The sequence below is a fragment of the Primulina eburnea genome, chromosome 3 (genome assembly GCF_022965805.1).
Source record: "Primulina eburnea isolate SZY01 chromosome 3, ASM2296580v1, whole genome shotgun sequence".
Lineage (NCBI taxonomy): Eukaryota > Viridiplantae > Streptophyta > Magnoliopsida > Lamiales > Gesneriaceae > Primulina > Primulina eburnea.
The window spans coordinates 50,851,965-50,868,852 of record NC_133103.1 but is presented as its reverse complement, the minus strand read 5'-3'; the positions used below and the strand labels follow the sequence as shown (position 1 = coordinate 50,868,852).

The following is a 16,888-nucleotide window of genomic DNA, read 5'->3' as shown; positions in this document are numbered from 1 at the left end:
AGAAAGGAAGTGACCAAGAGGTATTTTGCATAGCCTCAAGGTTCCAGAATGAAAGTGGGACCATATCACCATGGGCTTTGTTACGAAATTGCCGAAGCTGTCGAGGGATTGCGATGCAATTTGGGTTATAGTTGACAGATTAACCAAGTCTCTGTGTTTCATTCCTTATTAGATGAAATATATGCATGATCAGATGGCCAAATTGTATATCAGAGAAGTTTTGAGATTGCATGTGTGCCTAAGTTGATTGTATCAGATCGTGATCCCATATTTTCTTTTCATTTTTGGCGGAGTTTACAAGAGGTCCTTGGTACTCGTTTGCATTTGAGTACATCATATCACCCTCAAACAGACGGACAGTCAGAACGTAATATTCTGACATTAGAGGATACGCTGAGAGCTGTAGTGATGGATATTGGTATTGGTTGGCAGGATTCGTTATCACTTGTTGAGTTTTCTTATAACAACAATTATCAAGTGAGCATTGAAATGTCACCATTTGAAGCACTATATGGCAGGAAATGTCGATCTCCTCTGTATTGGGACGATTTATCTGAAGCACCAATCGTAGGACCTGATATGCTAAGAGATATGACAGAGAAGGTGAAACTTATTCAGAGTCCTATGCGAGCTGCTCAGGATAGGCATGATAAGTATGTGAACATTAGGAGACGACCATTGATTTTTTAGAAAGGTGACGGAGTTTTTACGAAAATATATCCTTTTTGTGGTACAGTTAGATTTGGAAAGAAGGGTAAATTATCACCGAGATTAAAAGGTCCGTATGAAATTTTGGAACGTGTTGGTGGTTTGGCTTATAGATTAGCTCTTTCTCCCGCATTATTAGGTGTTCATGATGTTTTTCATATGTCTATGTTGAGGAAATATCATCCAGCTCCTTCTCATGTACTTCCACCCGACGAGGTTAAGTTAGATCAGACTTTGAGCTATATTGAGAGACTGATTCAGATTCTAGACAGAAAAGATAAGCAACTCAGAAATAAATTGATACCATTGATTAAATTACAGTGGAACAGACATGGTGTCGAGGAGGCAACTTGGAAATTAGAAGACAATACGTGACGTAAATATCCAGAGTTATTCAAATGAAGTATGCCTCTATTCTCGGTCTTACTTTCAGTATTGATCATTACATCGTAGACTTGAAATTGATGATTTGATTTCGAGGACAAAATCTATATTTATAGGGGAGCAATAGTAATGCCCGAATTTTAAAAAAAAATTGAAAAAAAAGTTACTGTTCACGAGTTACTATTCAATTTCTGCAGAGCTAGAATAGTAGCGCCTAGACGCTAGAGCTGCGGGATTTTTGGCACTGAGGCGCTAGAAAGTAGCGCTACAGATGCGAAAAATCAATATGTAAGCTTGCATTCACCTCCACAAATCATTTTCCTCTTCCTTCTCCATCGAAAACCTTTCTCTCCTTCCATTTCTAAACCTCTTCTATAAAATATGGGATATTTACTCAAGAAAAATATGAAATGAAGGTAGATTTGTGATCCTCTCATCACAGGCTTCAAGTTGACATAAGCATTTCCCAATTTTATTCAAATTTGGGAATGAGTTGAAATTTGGAATCGATATTTGAGTTGATTTGAATTTAAAAATGATATGAGAATGGTTTCTTGTTTATGTGCAAAGAAAAGTTTTTACAGCTTCTGTATTTCGTGTATATGGGATAGTTTTGTTTGGATTTTGGAGTTAGTGTCTTCATCAAACTTGTAGATTATTGAGTAGCTTCGATTTGATTCATGAATCACTCAATTCCAGTAAGAATTGAAAGAGATATGTGATTTTTACTAAAACTGGTCTGGAACTCCGAATTAGTGCAGATTTGTGTACTCGCCTTCTGTTTATTCGAATTCTGGGAGTTATTGATTGTGATTCTGGATTTGATGTTCCAATGAAAATTATAGAACATTGTCTATTCTTCGAAATGATACCAAATTGGCTTGATTCCATTGGATATTGAGGAAGTTATGCTCAAAATACTAAAATGTACCACAAATGCATTGACACAGAATTCGTGGGAATTATGTTGTATGTTTCAGATTATGAACGACTTGGTAAATTACTTTATTTTACAAAAATTCGTGAAGAATAATTGTTGGGCTTTGAGTTTTCTTGCATATCCAATTTTCGGCTCTTGATTTGAAGGTGTATTGAATTAATTACAAAATTTTGTACAGAAACTGCTCTGTTGTGATAAATGATCCGAGTTTTGAAGTTATAGTAGACTTCAGGGGTTCAAGATTTCTCAACTATACCTTTCGATCTTATTTTGGTAATATTAGAAAGGTATGTTTTTAATTTAAATTGAAAATTCTATGGTTCGATGAATTACTTGTGATTTGATGATGATTGTTATCTTGAGATGAGTTTATGATATCGAGATGATGATATTGATTTGCATCATTACATTGCATATTGAGCCACTTGTCGATTCAGATTTGATATGGCGGAGGTCACCTTGATTTATTGATTTGTTGGACGAATGGGACTATAGTTGAGTTGGCACAGTGTATGCAGAGATCGCTGCTATGGCCTGAACACTCTCTATAGGCGCACCATAGTCATGGGATTGTAGAACACATCACCCCACCCCGAGTTGATGAGTCGGTGGATATTGCTGGAGGATTCTCTTCCCTTGGGTATCCTATGACCAGATGATTCACTTGATCTTGAGATTTATTGATAGCCCACAACTTCTGATTATGCATTGCATTATATTGAATCTTTATTAATTTCATATGAATTATTTGTTATTTTAATTCTCATATGTTATTGATTGTATCATACTGGGTTTATACTCACCGGCACATCGGCTACTTCTTGTTTTCATGTGCTTGACGGTAGGTGAGGCAAGGCTTGGGATGCCAGAGTTCAGCTCCAGGCTACGAGAGACAAGTTAGAGTGGGATTCTTGGGTCTTAGGAGCTATTTTATGATGTTTGAATTATTTTGGCTCACTAGTAATTTTGGCATGTTAAAACTTATATTTCAAATATTTGAGAAATTTAAATTATTTTGATGATATTTATGTCAGTTTGTGAACCACATATTATGTGTTTTATTAAATCGTTTGGTTTGTTACATTTATAATTATTAGTATTAATGTCGGTCCCGGGGCCCCACATTGATAATATATATCATGTTTGTCAAGATAAAAACTCTACTCGAAATATACATATACTAGATATATAAAGTTCAACCTAAATGCGTGGCAGGATCGATTAGGGGGATATTCGTTGAGCTACAATAGCTCAGTTTTTGAAATATTGAACATCAATGAATTAAATCGAGTTTGGTTTTCAAACCAAGTAGAAGACACTCAAAATAATCCTTTGCAGAATGAAAGATATCTTTTTGAAACATTTTATCAAACACTAGGTAAACAATATTTTAGTGTTTGAAGAACACATAAAATGATTCAACAACGCATCTTTAAAAAAATTGAAATGATAAGTAAATGCAATAAATAAATAGACACGGATTTTTTTATGGATGTTCGGATATCAACAACTCCTACGTCACCTCTTCTTCCCCTTGGAAAGATTCACTAGATGACTTTGATTTATACAACACCTTGTACAGACCAATTTCAACTTAGTACGCATCTCTTGCCTAATTGAAACTCCTAGAACACTCTCGATTTTAGGCCACAGTCTCACAATCCGCATAATGTTTAACGTCTCTTACGCTATGACTAGAAACACAATCTTTAATATCTTTGTGCGAAAACTCACTCAACTAAATTTTGAAGTTCAACTTTCTTGTATATGTGTGAGTGATTGTATGTGAGGAATTTATCTTTAATAGTATATATCTCTAATGTATCCTCAAACAATGGTTTGTGCTCTCAACTAGCTAATTTCTTCATGCTAACTGCCCATGCTTTTAATCATCTTCAAAAGTTCTTGTCTGATCTTCAAGATATTGTATTTATAGGTCCCAACAATTATATATACATTAGACACAAGAATATGACCGTTTGAAAAGTTTCAGTATTGTTTATGATATTACAACGATCAAATTCGTCTTGCTGGACATTTTCCCGAGTTTAAACTTGTCAACTTTTGTCAATTGGTCAGCAGCTCAACTGGTCGGCTGCTCAACTGGTTCAGTTGCTCAACTGGTTCTGGTCAACTGTTCCGCAGCTCAACTGGTGTGCTGAAATCAGCGAGGCTGATTTCAGTTTCTGCAAAACCAATAGTTTCATCTTCATATATCAACATCTTAAGCTTCGATTCGGATTTTGACTTCTGAAGATGATTTCTAGATCATCATTTTATCTTTTCAACGCATACTGAATCGCTTCATCCCAATAACTGAATTGAGAGATATTTCCAAAATATCGCAACCGCTTATACCCAACTGATTGCTATTTTCGTGCAATAAGTTTGGTCATTCAGCGACCAGTTTGACCTAGATAACCTCTGATTTTGCCCAACTAATGTGAAATACGACTTGTTCATAAATTGAGTTTTCTGATCAATCAAGTTGGCAGATTGTTGTTTGAATCATCCAGTTGAGAGATATCATTAAAACACCGAAAATCTCCGGAACTTTAGTTTGACTAAATTCAGTTTCATTTTTATTCTTGTGTTTGTAACTTCATACGTGAGTAAATATGTTAAAATATAATAACAAGTTTTGTTAACATCAAACCAAGATTGCGAATATGAAATGTTCGAATAATGTGACAATGATATTTTTAGTTATGTAACTAATATAATTTTCAATTTCATCATGTTTGGTGAATTCATGATTTTAGTGCGATGAAATATTTCAAATATATAAATAAATAAACGAAATTGTCAACCCGGATAGAATTATAATTGGAGGAAAAAAATATAATATTTTATCGTTAAAACATATAGAGTTCAATCGAAAGAATACGTGTTATGCTTGAATATGACTATATAAAAATATATTAAACTGAATAATATTTTTTTACTAGTTAAATTAATAAATTCGGCATTCCTTTCTTATTTGACAATTCTTACTCTATAGAATTTAAATAAAACAACCTAGAATTTGTAGAAGCCTTTTCCAAAAATAGAAGTTTTAAAACTAAATAAACATCATGTGTATAGATATGTTTTAATTAAATTCTAAAGACGTGTGTGTGTGTATATATATATATATATTCTTATTTGACGTCTTTATAATATAATTAAAATAAACTAGCCATGAATATATATATTATATATAATATAATTAAAATAAACTAGCCATGACTATATATATATATATATATATATATATGTTTTAAATAAATTTTAAAGACGTCTATATATATAAATATTCCTTTCTTTTTTGTCGTCTTTAGAATTCAATAAAACAATCTAGAAGCCTTAACTATATATATTCCTCTTATTTAACGTCTTCAGAATCTTTCTTATTTGACGTCTTTAGAATTTAATTAAAATAACCCAGAGTTTTGTAGAAGCCTTGACTATATATATATATATATATATATATATATATATATATATATATATATATATATATATATATATATATATATATATATATTCCTTTCTTATTTGACGTCTTTAGAATTTAATTAAAATAACCCAGAGTTTTGTAGAAGCCTTGACTCTGTCTTTCTTATTTGACGTCTTTAGAATTTAATTAAAATAACCCAGAGTTTTGTAGAAGCCTTGACTCTGTGCGTGTGTGTGTGTGTATATATATATATATATATATTCTTTCTTATTTGACGTCTTTAGAATATAATTAAAATAACTGTGTGGTAGAAATATTACACAGGATATGGCGAGAACTTCACTCCGTAGGCATTTCAACTCAAATATATTAAATTAAGTATTAATTAGGTAGCCATTTCAGACACAGGATGGTAGAAATTTTATTGGCGTAAAGTTAAGAGAGCGCGGGCGAGTTGGTAAAATTTAGGGTGACATGAGTTGATATTTTTCAGCGTCGTAGCATTGATTCTTGTATGAAGCATATTCTCACAAAATATTTGTGCGGCTATACTCTGGGGATCGGTGTTTATTGTCATCTCTCTTGGGTTCCTGCCTACTTGTGTACGTCCCTCGATTTACTTTCCGATCTGAGTCAAGAGGTTTCTGACTCATATAAGAGGTTTACCACTATCGGTAAATCTTAAAAAAAGAAGGGAAAGCATTCTTAGATATGTAGTTAAAATTTTGTTGGGGTTCAGTTGAAGAGCATTGATAAGAAGGGAGTCTTTTTATTTTTTTAATTTTCTAAAAAAATGATTGAAAATAACACTTTGAGAGTGAGTGAATGAACTGCTATAAATTATTGCAAATAATTGAAAACTCGGGCTGTGTTAATAGCTCAAGTCAATAATCCAACCAGATTGAGTAATTTAAGCTATTAAAATATCTAAGTGCACAAACATATCAAGTTACTAAGTGAATACAAAATATATTAGTGCATCAGATCAGTTCAAGTTAGAATTTCAACAACACGGATGGTAACACATAAGATAAATAAAATGATTGAAAGTAAAGGATGACAAAAGTTTGTTTATAGAAGTTCGAAAACTAAGTTTTTAAGTCTCTCCTTCTTCTGTTTCTAGAAGGATTCACTAGAAGATTTGATCGCGCGGTACAAACCTTGTACGACTTAGGACTTATCACTTACCTAATCGAAACTATTTACACAATCTTTTCTTAATTTTGATATGTTCATAAACAAGCTTCTGATAGTTACAATGATTTTCAGGATACATTACCGCCCATGTACTCAAAATAAGTGAGAATACGAGGTGGACAAAATGATCCTTAATCCATCTGGTAGAACTTTGTGTATGTGCGAGAACAAATTAAGAATAAGTATTGTAAGAGATTTTGTGCGAGTTGAGAATGCTTGAAGATCAATGTAAATTATTATTTTGTTGTTGATGCATCCTCTTTTTATAGGTGTTATCCTCAACATTAATAAATATATACAATACTCACTTATATACTGGATATCAGATAAACCAACAGAGAATGTCGCATGTCATTGTCGTATTTTCAAAAATATTAGTTATTATTTCAAATTTCTTTCACAATATCTTAAATGGGTCACCAAGCAGATCTTTATTTTGTTATTGCTGTAAGTTCTTGAAACATGCTTGGAGATAGTTTGTTGTCTTCAGAGAATGTTGTCAGATCAGTCCAAAAACTGATATGATATGCTCGCGGAACAAATAATTATAGATTGATTTCACTGGAGCTGTTTCAATGATTATCGGATTGGTTGAGTAGGACGACTTGGTTTGTCTATGATAGTTTATGAAGGATTGTTTGCAGAGCACCTTGAGGCGATTCAAACAAAATATTCTCCAAGAGCTGCAATAGCTCGTGTTCTAAAAATGTATACATCGATGAATTAGATCGAGTTTGGTATAGAACCAAGCGGAAAACACTCGAAATGATCATTCGTTAAGAAACACTGATATATTTGTATATCTTATGTAACTGAATAACCAAAAGATAGATTAGTTTTCATTAGTTCAGTTATGGTGAGAACTGAACCAACAGATGCTCTAACTAGTTAAATCAGTTTGAAAACAATAGTTAAATACACAAGATATGTTTATGGACGTTCGGAGACTTCAACTGCTCCTACGTCACCCCTTCTACCACCTCGAGTAGGATTTACTAGAAGACTTTTAGCGATACAAATACTTGTATAAACCCACCCAGCTTGGGACTTACCCACTGCCTTAACTGAACTCCTAGACTAGACAGAAGACAGCACCTTCCAGTCAACACTTCTTTAACGTCTATGCGAGAAAGACTACATACTCAAGTTTAACGTCTTTGTGCAAGACTGTATTTGAGTGATGGTGTGTGTGTGTGTGTGAGAACTGATATCTGAAAACTACCTGAAAGTGTTCTCACACACTAAGAGAAATATGATTCTAATCTAAAGCTGATAACACGTTTAAGTGTTCCCTCGACTGGGCTGAATGCTTCTCTCTTAAGCTGATATGACTTTGAAGCCCGCCCTTTTCTTTTCTCTATTGTATTATCCATCTTCACTGATCTTCATCCTCTATTTATAGGCGCGAAGTTTGATCGTACAGTGAGAATCAATTATTGTATACGTTGAATTTTGAATATGTTCCTCGAAATTTGTCTTGTTCTTTATGGAACACTTTTGTCTTTAAGCTCTGATGCAACGTCCATTATTGTCCTTTGACTGGACAAATTTTTTTGCACCTTTGCGCACAACTGGATTCCACTTAGTTCAGCTTGTCCTGATCTGCAACTGATTGCTCCAAACTGATGTTCTGAACTATTCTTCAGTTAGGCTGGTGAAATCAGTTGACTCATCTGTTGAACTAATTTAACTCTTGTTCAGTTGAACAAATCTTCAGTTGGGCTCTTCATCAGTTAAACACTCCTTCAGCTGGCCGGGCTTCTGAGGTTCTCCTGCTGAACCACCTATCAACTGAACAATCAGTTGAACTCATTTACGACACATCAGTTGAACTGGTCTAGTTTGGTTGATCAATTTGTGTTAGATGGTCTTCTTCTTGATCAAACTGTTTGATCTAATCCTCTAAATCAATCTTGTCTAATGGAATATCTTCACGAGATTCTTCGATAAGAAGGGGTAGATGTAGCTTTGTTATCATAATATTTACTCTTATTGATAGCCCATGTGCATCCATCTGCAACTAACTAATGACTGTAAATTAATCATAAGATGTTGGATCCTGAGAGTTGAAATTCTGCATTTTATTTTATATTAATAGTCTCATACCACTATCTCTTATCATCATTGCCAAAATATCTATTCTCTTCGGTGCTTCAGGAATCAATTGTGTCTCAGTATATTCTAAAATTTTATTTTCTTAAGCTGTAATTTGTTCTAGTTTCTTCAAAGTCTTGATCTTTGAGTAATGTCCAAAAAGTTCTCTAGTGTTCCTACTTATCAAACTTTTCACCTGAATTTGAACTCTATTTTCACTTTTTTCATTTCCAGATTGATTCTTTTCTGAATTGTTGATAATAAATTTGAGGGTTTTATGATGATTCTTTTCCTTAGAATCAATATGAGGTAGACCTGACTCATGAGAAGTGATGTTGGTTTCAATAATCTTGATACAAGGTAAAACCTTTCTTAAAGGAACAACATGGAATGTGAGCTGGTCTGATTGGTTCGTTGAAATGTTTTATTAGCTCGTTTCTCTTGGTTATCTAATTCTTCTCAGGAGCTCATGAGAAGACATTGTTTAGTGGAAGCTTATCATGATCGGAATTAGTCCTTTCCGATTCAGATACTTCAACTACAAATTTTCTCTTAACTGGTGCCTTCTTTGGAGATTTTCTCTTCTTCCTCTCTACGTCAGATTCTTTCTTCACCTTCAATAGATCATCTTTTGTAATGATATTCTTGGATTTATACATGTCATACTAGTTGATCTTGATTCCACCAGTAATGGAATTCATAATTTCTAGCAGTTCCACAGTGAATGCGTCAAAAATCTTGCTTTGGTTGTTAGCAGTTTGGCCACAATATATCATTTAGCAGCAAATATTCAATATTCATGTCCTTCTTCCCTAAAGATTTGAGGTGAGCACCTGATAAAGAGAATTTGATTTTCATTTTTTCAATGGTTGTAAAGGGCAACCTGTTGAACTCGATAATCCAACATGTCGACAGATCAAAAGTGTCAGTGAACATCTGCTGAGTGATAGAGATGGTTTGATCACCGATAGTACAAACCAGTGCTTCATCATCAATCTTTGTAGTTGCAAAGAATTGTGATAGACCTTTTTCAAAGATATAGCTAGCACAACTGAAGATTCCCTTGAGTCGAGTGGCTTCCAGCGTTTTGAACATAGACACCATGCCATCAACTAACAACAAAAAGACTTCATCAAAATCAACTTGAAGAGAATTTCTTATGAACAAAGAAATTGTTGGAGTATATAAAAGAAATTTGAAAGCAAAGAATGTTGTAAATTTAGAAGCTCTAGAGAACATGATCAGAATATAATGAAACGAGTCAGTTTTAATTTATGAAAATATATACAATCGCATAAGAGACAAATATGTCAATCAAAGTGTCAACGTATTTGTCGATGACTTCGAAATTATGAAAAGTAATTTGAACCGTCATACCCCGTACAAATAAGGTGGTAAATAAACGTGTCTAAAAAAATTAAATATGATAATGAATAAGATAATTGACGGTTCTTATCAGATTGCTTTTGGGTAAATTTCAAAGAAAGCAATATGATAAGATCGATCTGATCACAAGATTGAGCTATCAGTCAGCTTGAGCTTATGACTTTTGTTTATGTCTTATCAGATTAATCTGAAAAATTCATCGTAAGAACATGCATTATAAATTTAAATCACTGGTTCTAAAATATTTCTAAAGTAAGAAAATTTAGTCTTGAGTAGTGGTTTGGTGAAGAGGTATGCCACTTGTTGATATGTTTAGACATTTTCCAATCTGATATCTTTCTTTATAACATGATCTCTTATGAAATGATATCTAATATCAATATGGTTGGTCCCTTGAGTGTAACACGGGATTGTATGTTACTGTTGTAGCACTTGTGCTGTCACATAACATTTGAGACTCGTCAGCTTGAATACCATAATCTCCGAACTGTTGTTGAATCCGTAGCAGCTAAGCATGGCAACTTCCTGCAGCTAGTTATTCTGCTTCAGCTGTTGAGGTAGCGATTGAGGTTTACTTTTTTTGTAAACCACGGGATTAATCTGCCACCTAAAAATTAACGAGTTCCACTTGTGATTTTGTTGTCTATTTTACAACCTCCATAATCTGCATCAGAATAACTAATTAACTTGAAACTGGAATCTTTTGGATACTAGAGTACAACATTTTGAGTACCCTTAAGATATTTCAGAATACATTTGACAACAATGTAATGTGATTGTTTAGAATTTTCCTGGAACCTAGCACATATGCAGACAACAAACATAATGTCTGGTATAATGGCAGTTAAATACAACAGAGAACCAATTAATCCTCTGAAGTGTGACACATCAATTGATGGTCTACTCACATCCTTGTCCAACTTGTTTGAGGAACTCATGGGTGTTGATGCTGTTGAGCAACTCTCGATTCCAAATTTCTCGAGGAGTTTTTTTTTTTATTATAATTGGCTTGATAAATAAAAATTCCATAGTCAAGCTATCTAAGTTGCAGTCCAAGGAAAAGTTTCAGTTCACCCATCATGCTCATTTCAAATTTTTCTTGCGTAAACTTAGAAAACTTTTTAGAGAGTTTGGGGATAGTTGATCCAAATAAAATATCGTCAACATATATATGAAATAACAAGGTATGCTCTCCTGACTGAATTTAAACAATGCTTTATCAAATGTGTCAATAGTAAAATCATGATAAATTAAAAATTTGGATAAGGTGTCTTACCAGACTCTGAGAGATTGCTTCAGACCATATAATGTTTTATATAATTTAAGTACATAATTCGGTAGTACATGATTCACAAATCCAGAAGGTTGTTCAACATGTACATCTTCTTGTAATAAACGATCTAGGAATTCACTTGTAACAAAAATCCGAAAGACTTTAAAGTCCCTAGACATATCATAAGCTATGAATATTATAATAGATTCTAATCTAGCTACTGGTGCAAATGATTCATTAAAATCTATTCATTCTTCTTGCTTATTACCTTGTACCACTAATCTTTCCTTACTACAAATTACAATATAATTTTCATCTAGTTTATTACTAAAAACACATCTTTTACCTATAAAAGTTAGATTTGGTGGTCTAGGAACTAAATGCCAAACTTTATTTCTATTAAATTGACCTAATTCCTCTTGCATGACATATATCTAATTTGAATCAATAAGAGCTTCATCTATCTTATTAGATTCATTCTAAGAGATAAATATCATATACAAAAGTTCAACAATAATATGTTTCCTAATTTTAAAGAGGCAGAAGGGTTACCTATGACCAGCTCAGGCAGATGAGTCTTATTCCACCGATATTATGGCCCAAGAGGATTTGAGTTAGTAGGAGGAGGATCTTGTACTTGAATTGGATCAGCTTGTTCGTCAACTTGATCAGTTTGATTTTGAACTAGATATACTGATGGTTCTCCTTGATCTTTTGGTATAACCTCGATGTTTTCATCAGGTTGATTTGTGGGTATATCTGGCTCTCAATGCATGTTATCTGTTCTTCTGATTTGAATCTCATCGTCATTGTCAGATTGAATATTAGTGTTATTCATTCTATTAGACATATTATTCAAGTTTGAATTGTGTGCATTAGGGACGACAAAAGATTCATCAAATAATATGTGAACTGATTCTTTAACAATTAGAGTTCTTGTATTAAAGACACAATATGTTTTACTAACAGATGAATATCATAAAAATATTGCAGCATATGATTTTGCATCAAATGAATTTAAATGAATTTTATTATTGTGGTGAATAAAACACTTACAACCACATACTCTGAAATATGATATTTGGGTCGATTTCCATTCTAGATCTGATAGGTGTCTTTACATGCCTTTGGTTGATCATCACTATGTTTTGAGTATAGCATGCAGCGTTTACAGCATCAGCATATATGCTATAAAATTCCATAGTGAGCTGACATGGTTGGGCTGCTTCCTTGAGTGTTTTGTTCTGTCTCTCAGTAACACCATTTTGTTGAGGCCATATGGCGGATGAAAGCTTATGTTTGATTTCATTATCTTCTAGATAATCACAGGCGATAAAAACAAATCCTCCTGCCTTGAAGAATAATTGTAACCTGTCTTGAATTCTAAACTTGCCTGAAATGAAAACTATCTTTCTATAATTATTAAAGCAATCTGTTAGTAAACTCAGTTCTTCAATCACTTTTGATCCTGTCAGTCACCAGGTTCTTCACATTCTGTAGACGCTTTACTCAAATTGGCAGTAGATTTGAAGTTTTAATGATAAAGTCGATTGTGTCACAACCAATACTTCACTATTCTGAGCAACAAAACATGTAGAGAAGAGAAGTTGATCATATTTACAACTTATTCTATAGATGTTTTTTTTTCCGGTTAGCATAACATCACCATTTCTAGATTTCACAGTGTAAAAGTGTTGGTGAAATTCAACCGAATATCATTATCACAAAACTGGCTAATACTAATCAAGTTATTGCTCAAATTTTCAACTAACAATATATCTTTAATAATAAGTTTACCATGGATAATCTTATTATTACCCATGTCTCTACATTTTTAGTTATCATAAAATGTAATTCTTGGTGTTTTGATTTCAATCAATTCTGACATAATATTTTTGTTTTCGATATATGTCATGAGCATACACTGTCAAGGTATAAGGTTAATTCATCGACCGTTTTTTCATTTTTTACCTGTCAACAACATAAAATATTTTTGGTACCTGCATCAAGTTGAGTCAAGATCGAATTAACCTTTTCGAGACCCACACTTGAATTAACCTCACGGGCTTTCTTGTGTGTGTTCCAACAAACTCAAGCGGTCGGGTAAAGTTGTGTGCTATGCTATGATGTGTTCTAGATTTAACCAGATATTGTTTAGGCCGTTTGTACGTCCTTGCTATCCATTATGTACCTATTTTTAACTAGCCTGCAATTAAAGTACTATCTTGATTTCTCCTTTGGAACACTATGTCTAGACTGAGATGGCCTCTTCCAAGACTGATTGGACTAGACCTGTTACCCTGTCCAGTCTCATTTGTTCTTGTTTTTATCCAAGTTTTCCCAGACTTAGAGTCACAAGGTTCAACATATCCCAGTCCTCTATGCTTAGCCTTGTTCTCATAAAGTAATTTTTGGTCTCCTTGGATTTTAGGCTTATCATGTTCATAAATCTTACTGGACCAAACAAAGTTTATCATATTAGACTTTTCTTTGTCCAGATGCGATTGAGTACATGTTTCGGGACTGCAATCATCATTGCCAAACCCTAGGCCACTTCTGTCACTAACTTGGTTTTGCTTTTCATACATCTTACCCAAAGAAACTGAATATTGGCTCCAATTGTTGATTACTATCTCTATCAACTTTTGATTTTTCATTCAAATTTGCTTGGTACATTATCCATTTATTGTCATTTTTAGTGGACAACAAACTTAGTTTCATCTTGAAATCATCGAGTTCCTTTCGTTACAAGCAGTAAATTCACTGAATTTATCTCATACTTTTGCTTTTTCTTCCTTATTCCTCAATTCACTTACTCAAATAACTGAGACAAATTCTTGTACTCTTTAGCCATATCATGAAGTACAGTGACAAGGTCTTCAAGTGTGAATTCACTTGATCTGAAATCAAATAGCTCGTCACCATATTTTTTTGGTTCTAAATTTAACATCAGGTATTGGATCTGCTCATCATCATTTTCACTTGAGCTAGTGTCTGTTCCAGAATATTCACTCTCTGAATATGGCCACTTTATCTTGTTCTATTGTCTTATTCAGAATGTCGTTTGACCACATTTTCAAGACTGACCTTCTTATATCATCAGTTGTCCATTCTGATCTATGCTTTTCCACCATTTGAGATCTTTTGTTATAGCAATAGCTATATTGGCTTTAAGGATTTTCATGGAACCATTAGTAATTATATATCATATGTCATCGTCCTATGCAGATAAATGTGCCTACATACAAATTTTTCAATCATAATAATCTTCATTCGAGAACACTGGAGTTTTGTTGAAAGAAGCCATATGAGTATATGTGATACACTTGTCCCACATCTTAAAAACTAAAAATTTAAAATGAGTTTATAATGGGCTACAATGGAATTCTATTGCAACTTGGGTTAATCATTTTCATAAAGCGAGGACGAATACGAAGTAATTGCTATAGGAGCCCATTGTGCAGTCACGCAGGCACGAGCCCAGGCTCGGGGTTGTGACAGAATGGTATCAGAGCCGGTCACCGGCAGAAACACTGGGAAATAAGTTCTATGCGAGGCAAAGTGCTACGTACATGATAACAACCTCTTGAACTTGCAGGGTAAAGTGCTACATAACGAGAGCCACCTCTTGAACCTGTAGGAGCCACCTCTAGATTCTCGGAGCTGGTGGATCAAATGGTCACGCCACAACGAGGACGTCGCATTTCGAAGGATGGGTGATTGTGATACCCTTGTCCCACATCTTAAAAATTAAAGATTTAAAATAAGTTTATAATGGGCTACAATAAAATTCTATTGCAACTAGTGTTAATCATTTTCGTAAAGCGATGACGAATACGAAGTGGTTGCTATATGGTACTATTGTGCAGTCATGCAGGCGCGGGCCCGAGCTCGGGGTGTGACAGTATATATATCATAGGTCGAGAGAAACTCACTTTGATAGCACGTGTTAAGAATTAAGATTGAGAATGTGTTTGGAGGGAGGTGAATAAATACTTTAAAATTTTCTCCAAAACACCAACAAATATTGCGACCGATCTTGATGGGATTAGCTATACAAGACCTAATTTTATCAATACTTAAAAAAAATGGTCTGGCCACAAATAGTGCAAAAAACGATTTGAGGGTTCTTATGAATCTTTTATATTCAAATATAAGAAGACAACGAGATAAATAAGTGCAATAAATAAAATGATATAAGATATATGGAAGTTTGAATTCAATATCTTTCTATGTTTCTTATTCTTCTAAAAGACTTTGGTTTCACAAATTTTGTAACAACCAACTTCAACCTTATGACTTATCCATCTTAAGTTGAAACTTCTAGTTAACTTTCACCAAAGGTTGAGACTGAAGAAATAGAGAGTGACCGAAAAGCTCAAGTCGTAGTATTATGAAAACTGAATAAAGAATACAAAGAGAATATGTTTATATACCTAGGGTAAACACAAAAAGAATAAAATGACTAATCTACCCTTGAGAGCTAACAATAATATATTCTAACATTTCCCCTCAAACTCACGATGCTACAGTTAAAAGCATGGAGAGTTTGTCAGACAAAAAACGGAAGCGCGAAGCGGAATGTGCCTTGGTAAACATATCAGCTATCTGCAGCGAAGAAGGAACGAAAGGTAACGTGATGGTGCCAAGCTGGATATGATGACGAGTGACGTGACAATCGATCTCAATGTGCTTTGTCCTCTCATGAAAAGCTGAATTGCGCGCAATCTGAATTGCACTCTGATTATCACAATATAACGGAGTAGGATGACGAAGAAGAATACCAAAATCCGCAAGCAACCAACGTAACCAAACAATCTCGCAAGTAGTTGAAGCCATAGCACGATACTCGGCTTCGGTAGAAGATCTAGAGATAACAACTTGTTTCTTACTTTTCCAAGAGATAAGAGAATCTCCAAGAAAAATACAGAAGCCAGTGGTTGACTTACGATCCGTGGGATCGCCAGCCCAATCAGCATCAGAGTATGCACGCAGCTGTAAGGAGGAAGTAGAATGAAACAAAAGACTCTGAAACTGAGTTCCCCGAAGATACCTGAGAATCCGAAGAACAGCAGCCCAATGAACTGTAGTTGGTGCAGTGACAAACTGACTTACTATATGAACAGCATGTGCAATATCTGGACGAGTCACAGTGAGATAAACCAAGCTGCCAACAATAGTACGGTATAAGGCAGGATCCGGCAAAGGAGGTCCATCTGACAGAGAGTGCCGAGCATTGGTCTCAAGAGGAGTATCAACTATCCTGTTATCAGTTAGACGTGCACGCTCAAACAGATCTGCTATGTACTTTGACTGAGATAAAAGATAACCTTTTGGAGAATAGGCAACCTCAATTCCTAGAAAGTAACGTAGCAAACCTAAATCCTTCATAGCAAAGCAGCGAGCTAACTCAGACTTCAAAGCCTCAATACCAACAATATCATCACCAGTGATTATCATGTCATCA

The 16,888-nt window shown here is 34.2% G+C and overlaps 1 protein-coding gene across 1 annotated transcript; it reads left to right on the top strand.

Moving 5' to 3' along the window:
• The first annotated feature begins 408 nt into the window (after positions 1-408).
• LOC140827452 (uncharacterized) lies at positions 409-1,083 on the top strand. Its single transcript, XM_073190128.1, has 2 exons — positions 409-653; positions 741-1,083. Exons 1-2 carry the CDS (start codon positions 409-411, stop codon positions 1,081-1,083), a joined length of 588 nt encoding a protein of 195 aa, XP_073046229.1.
• The last annotated feature ends 15,805 nt before the right edge of the window (positions 1,084-16,888 follow it).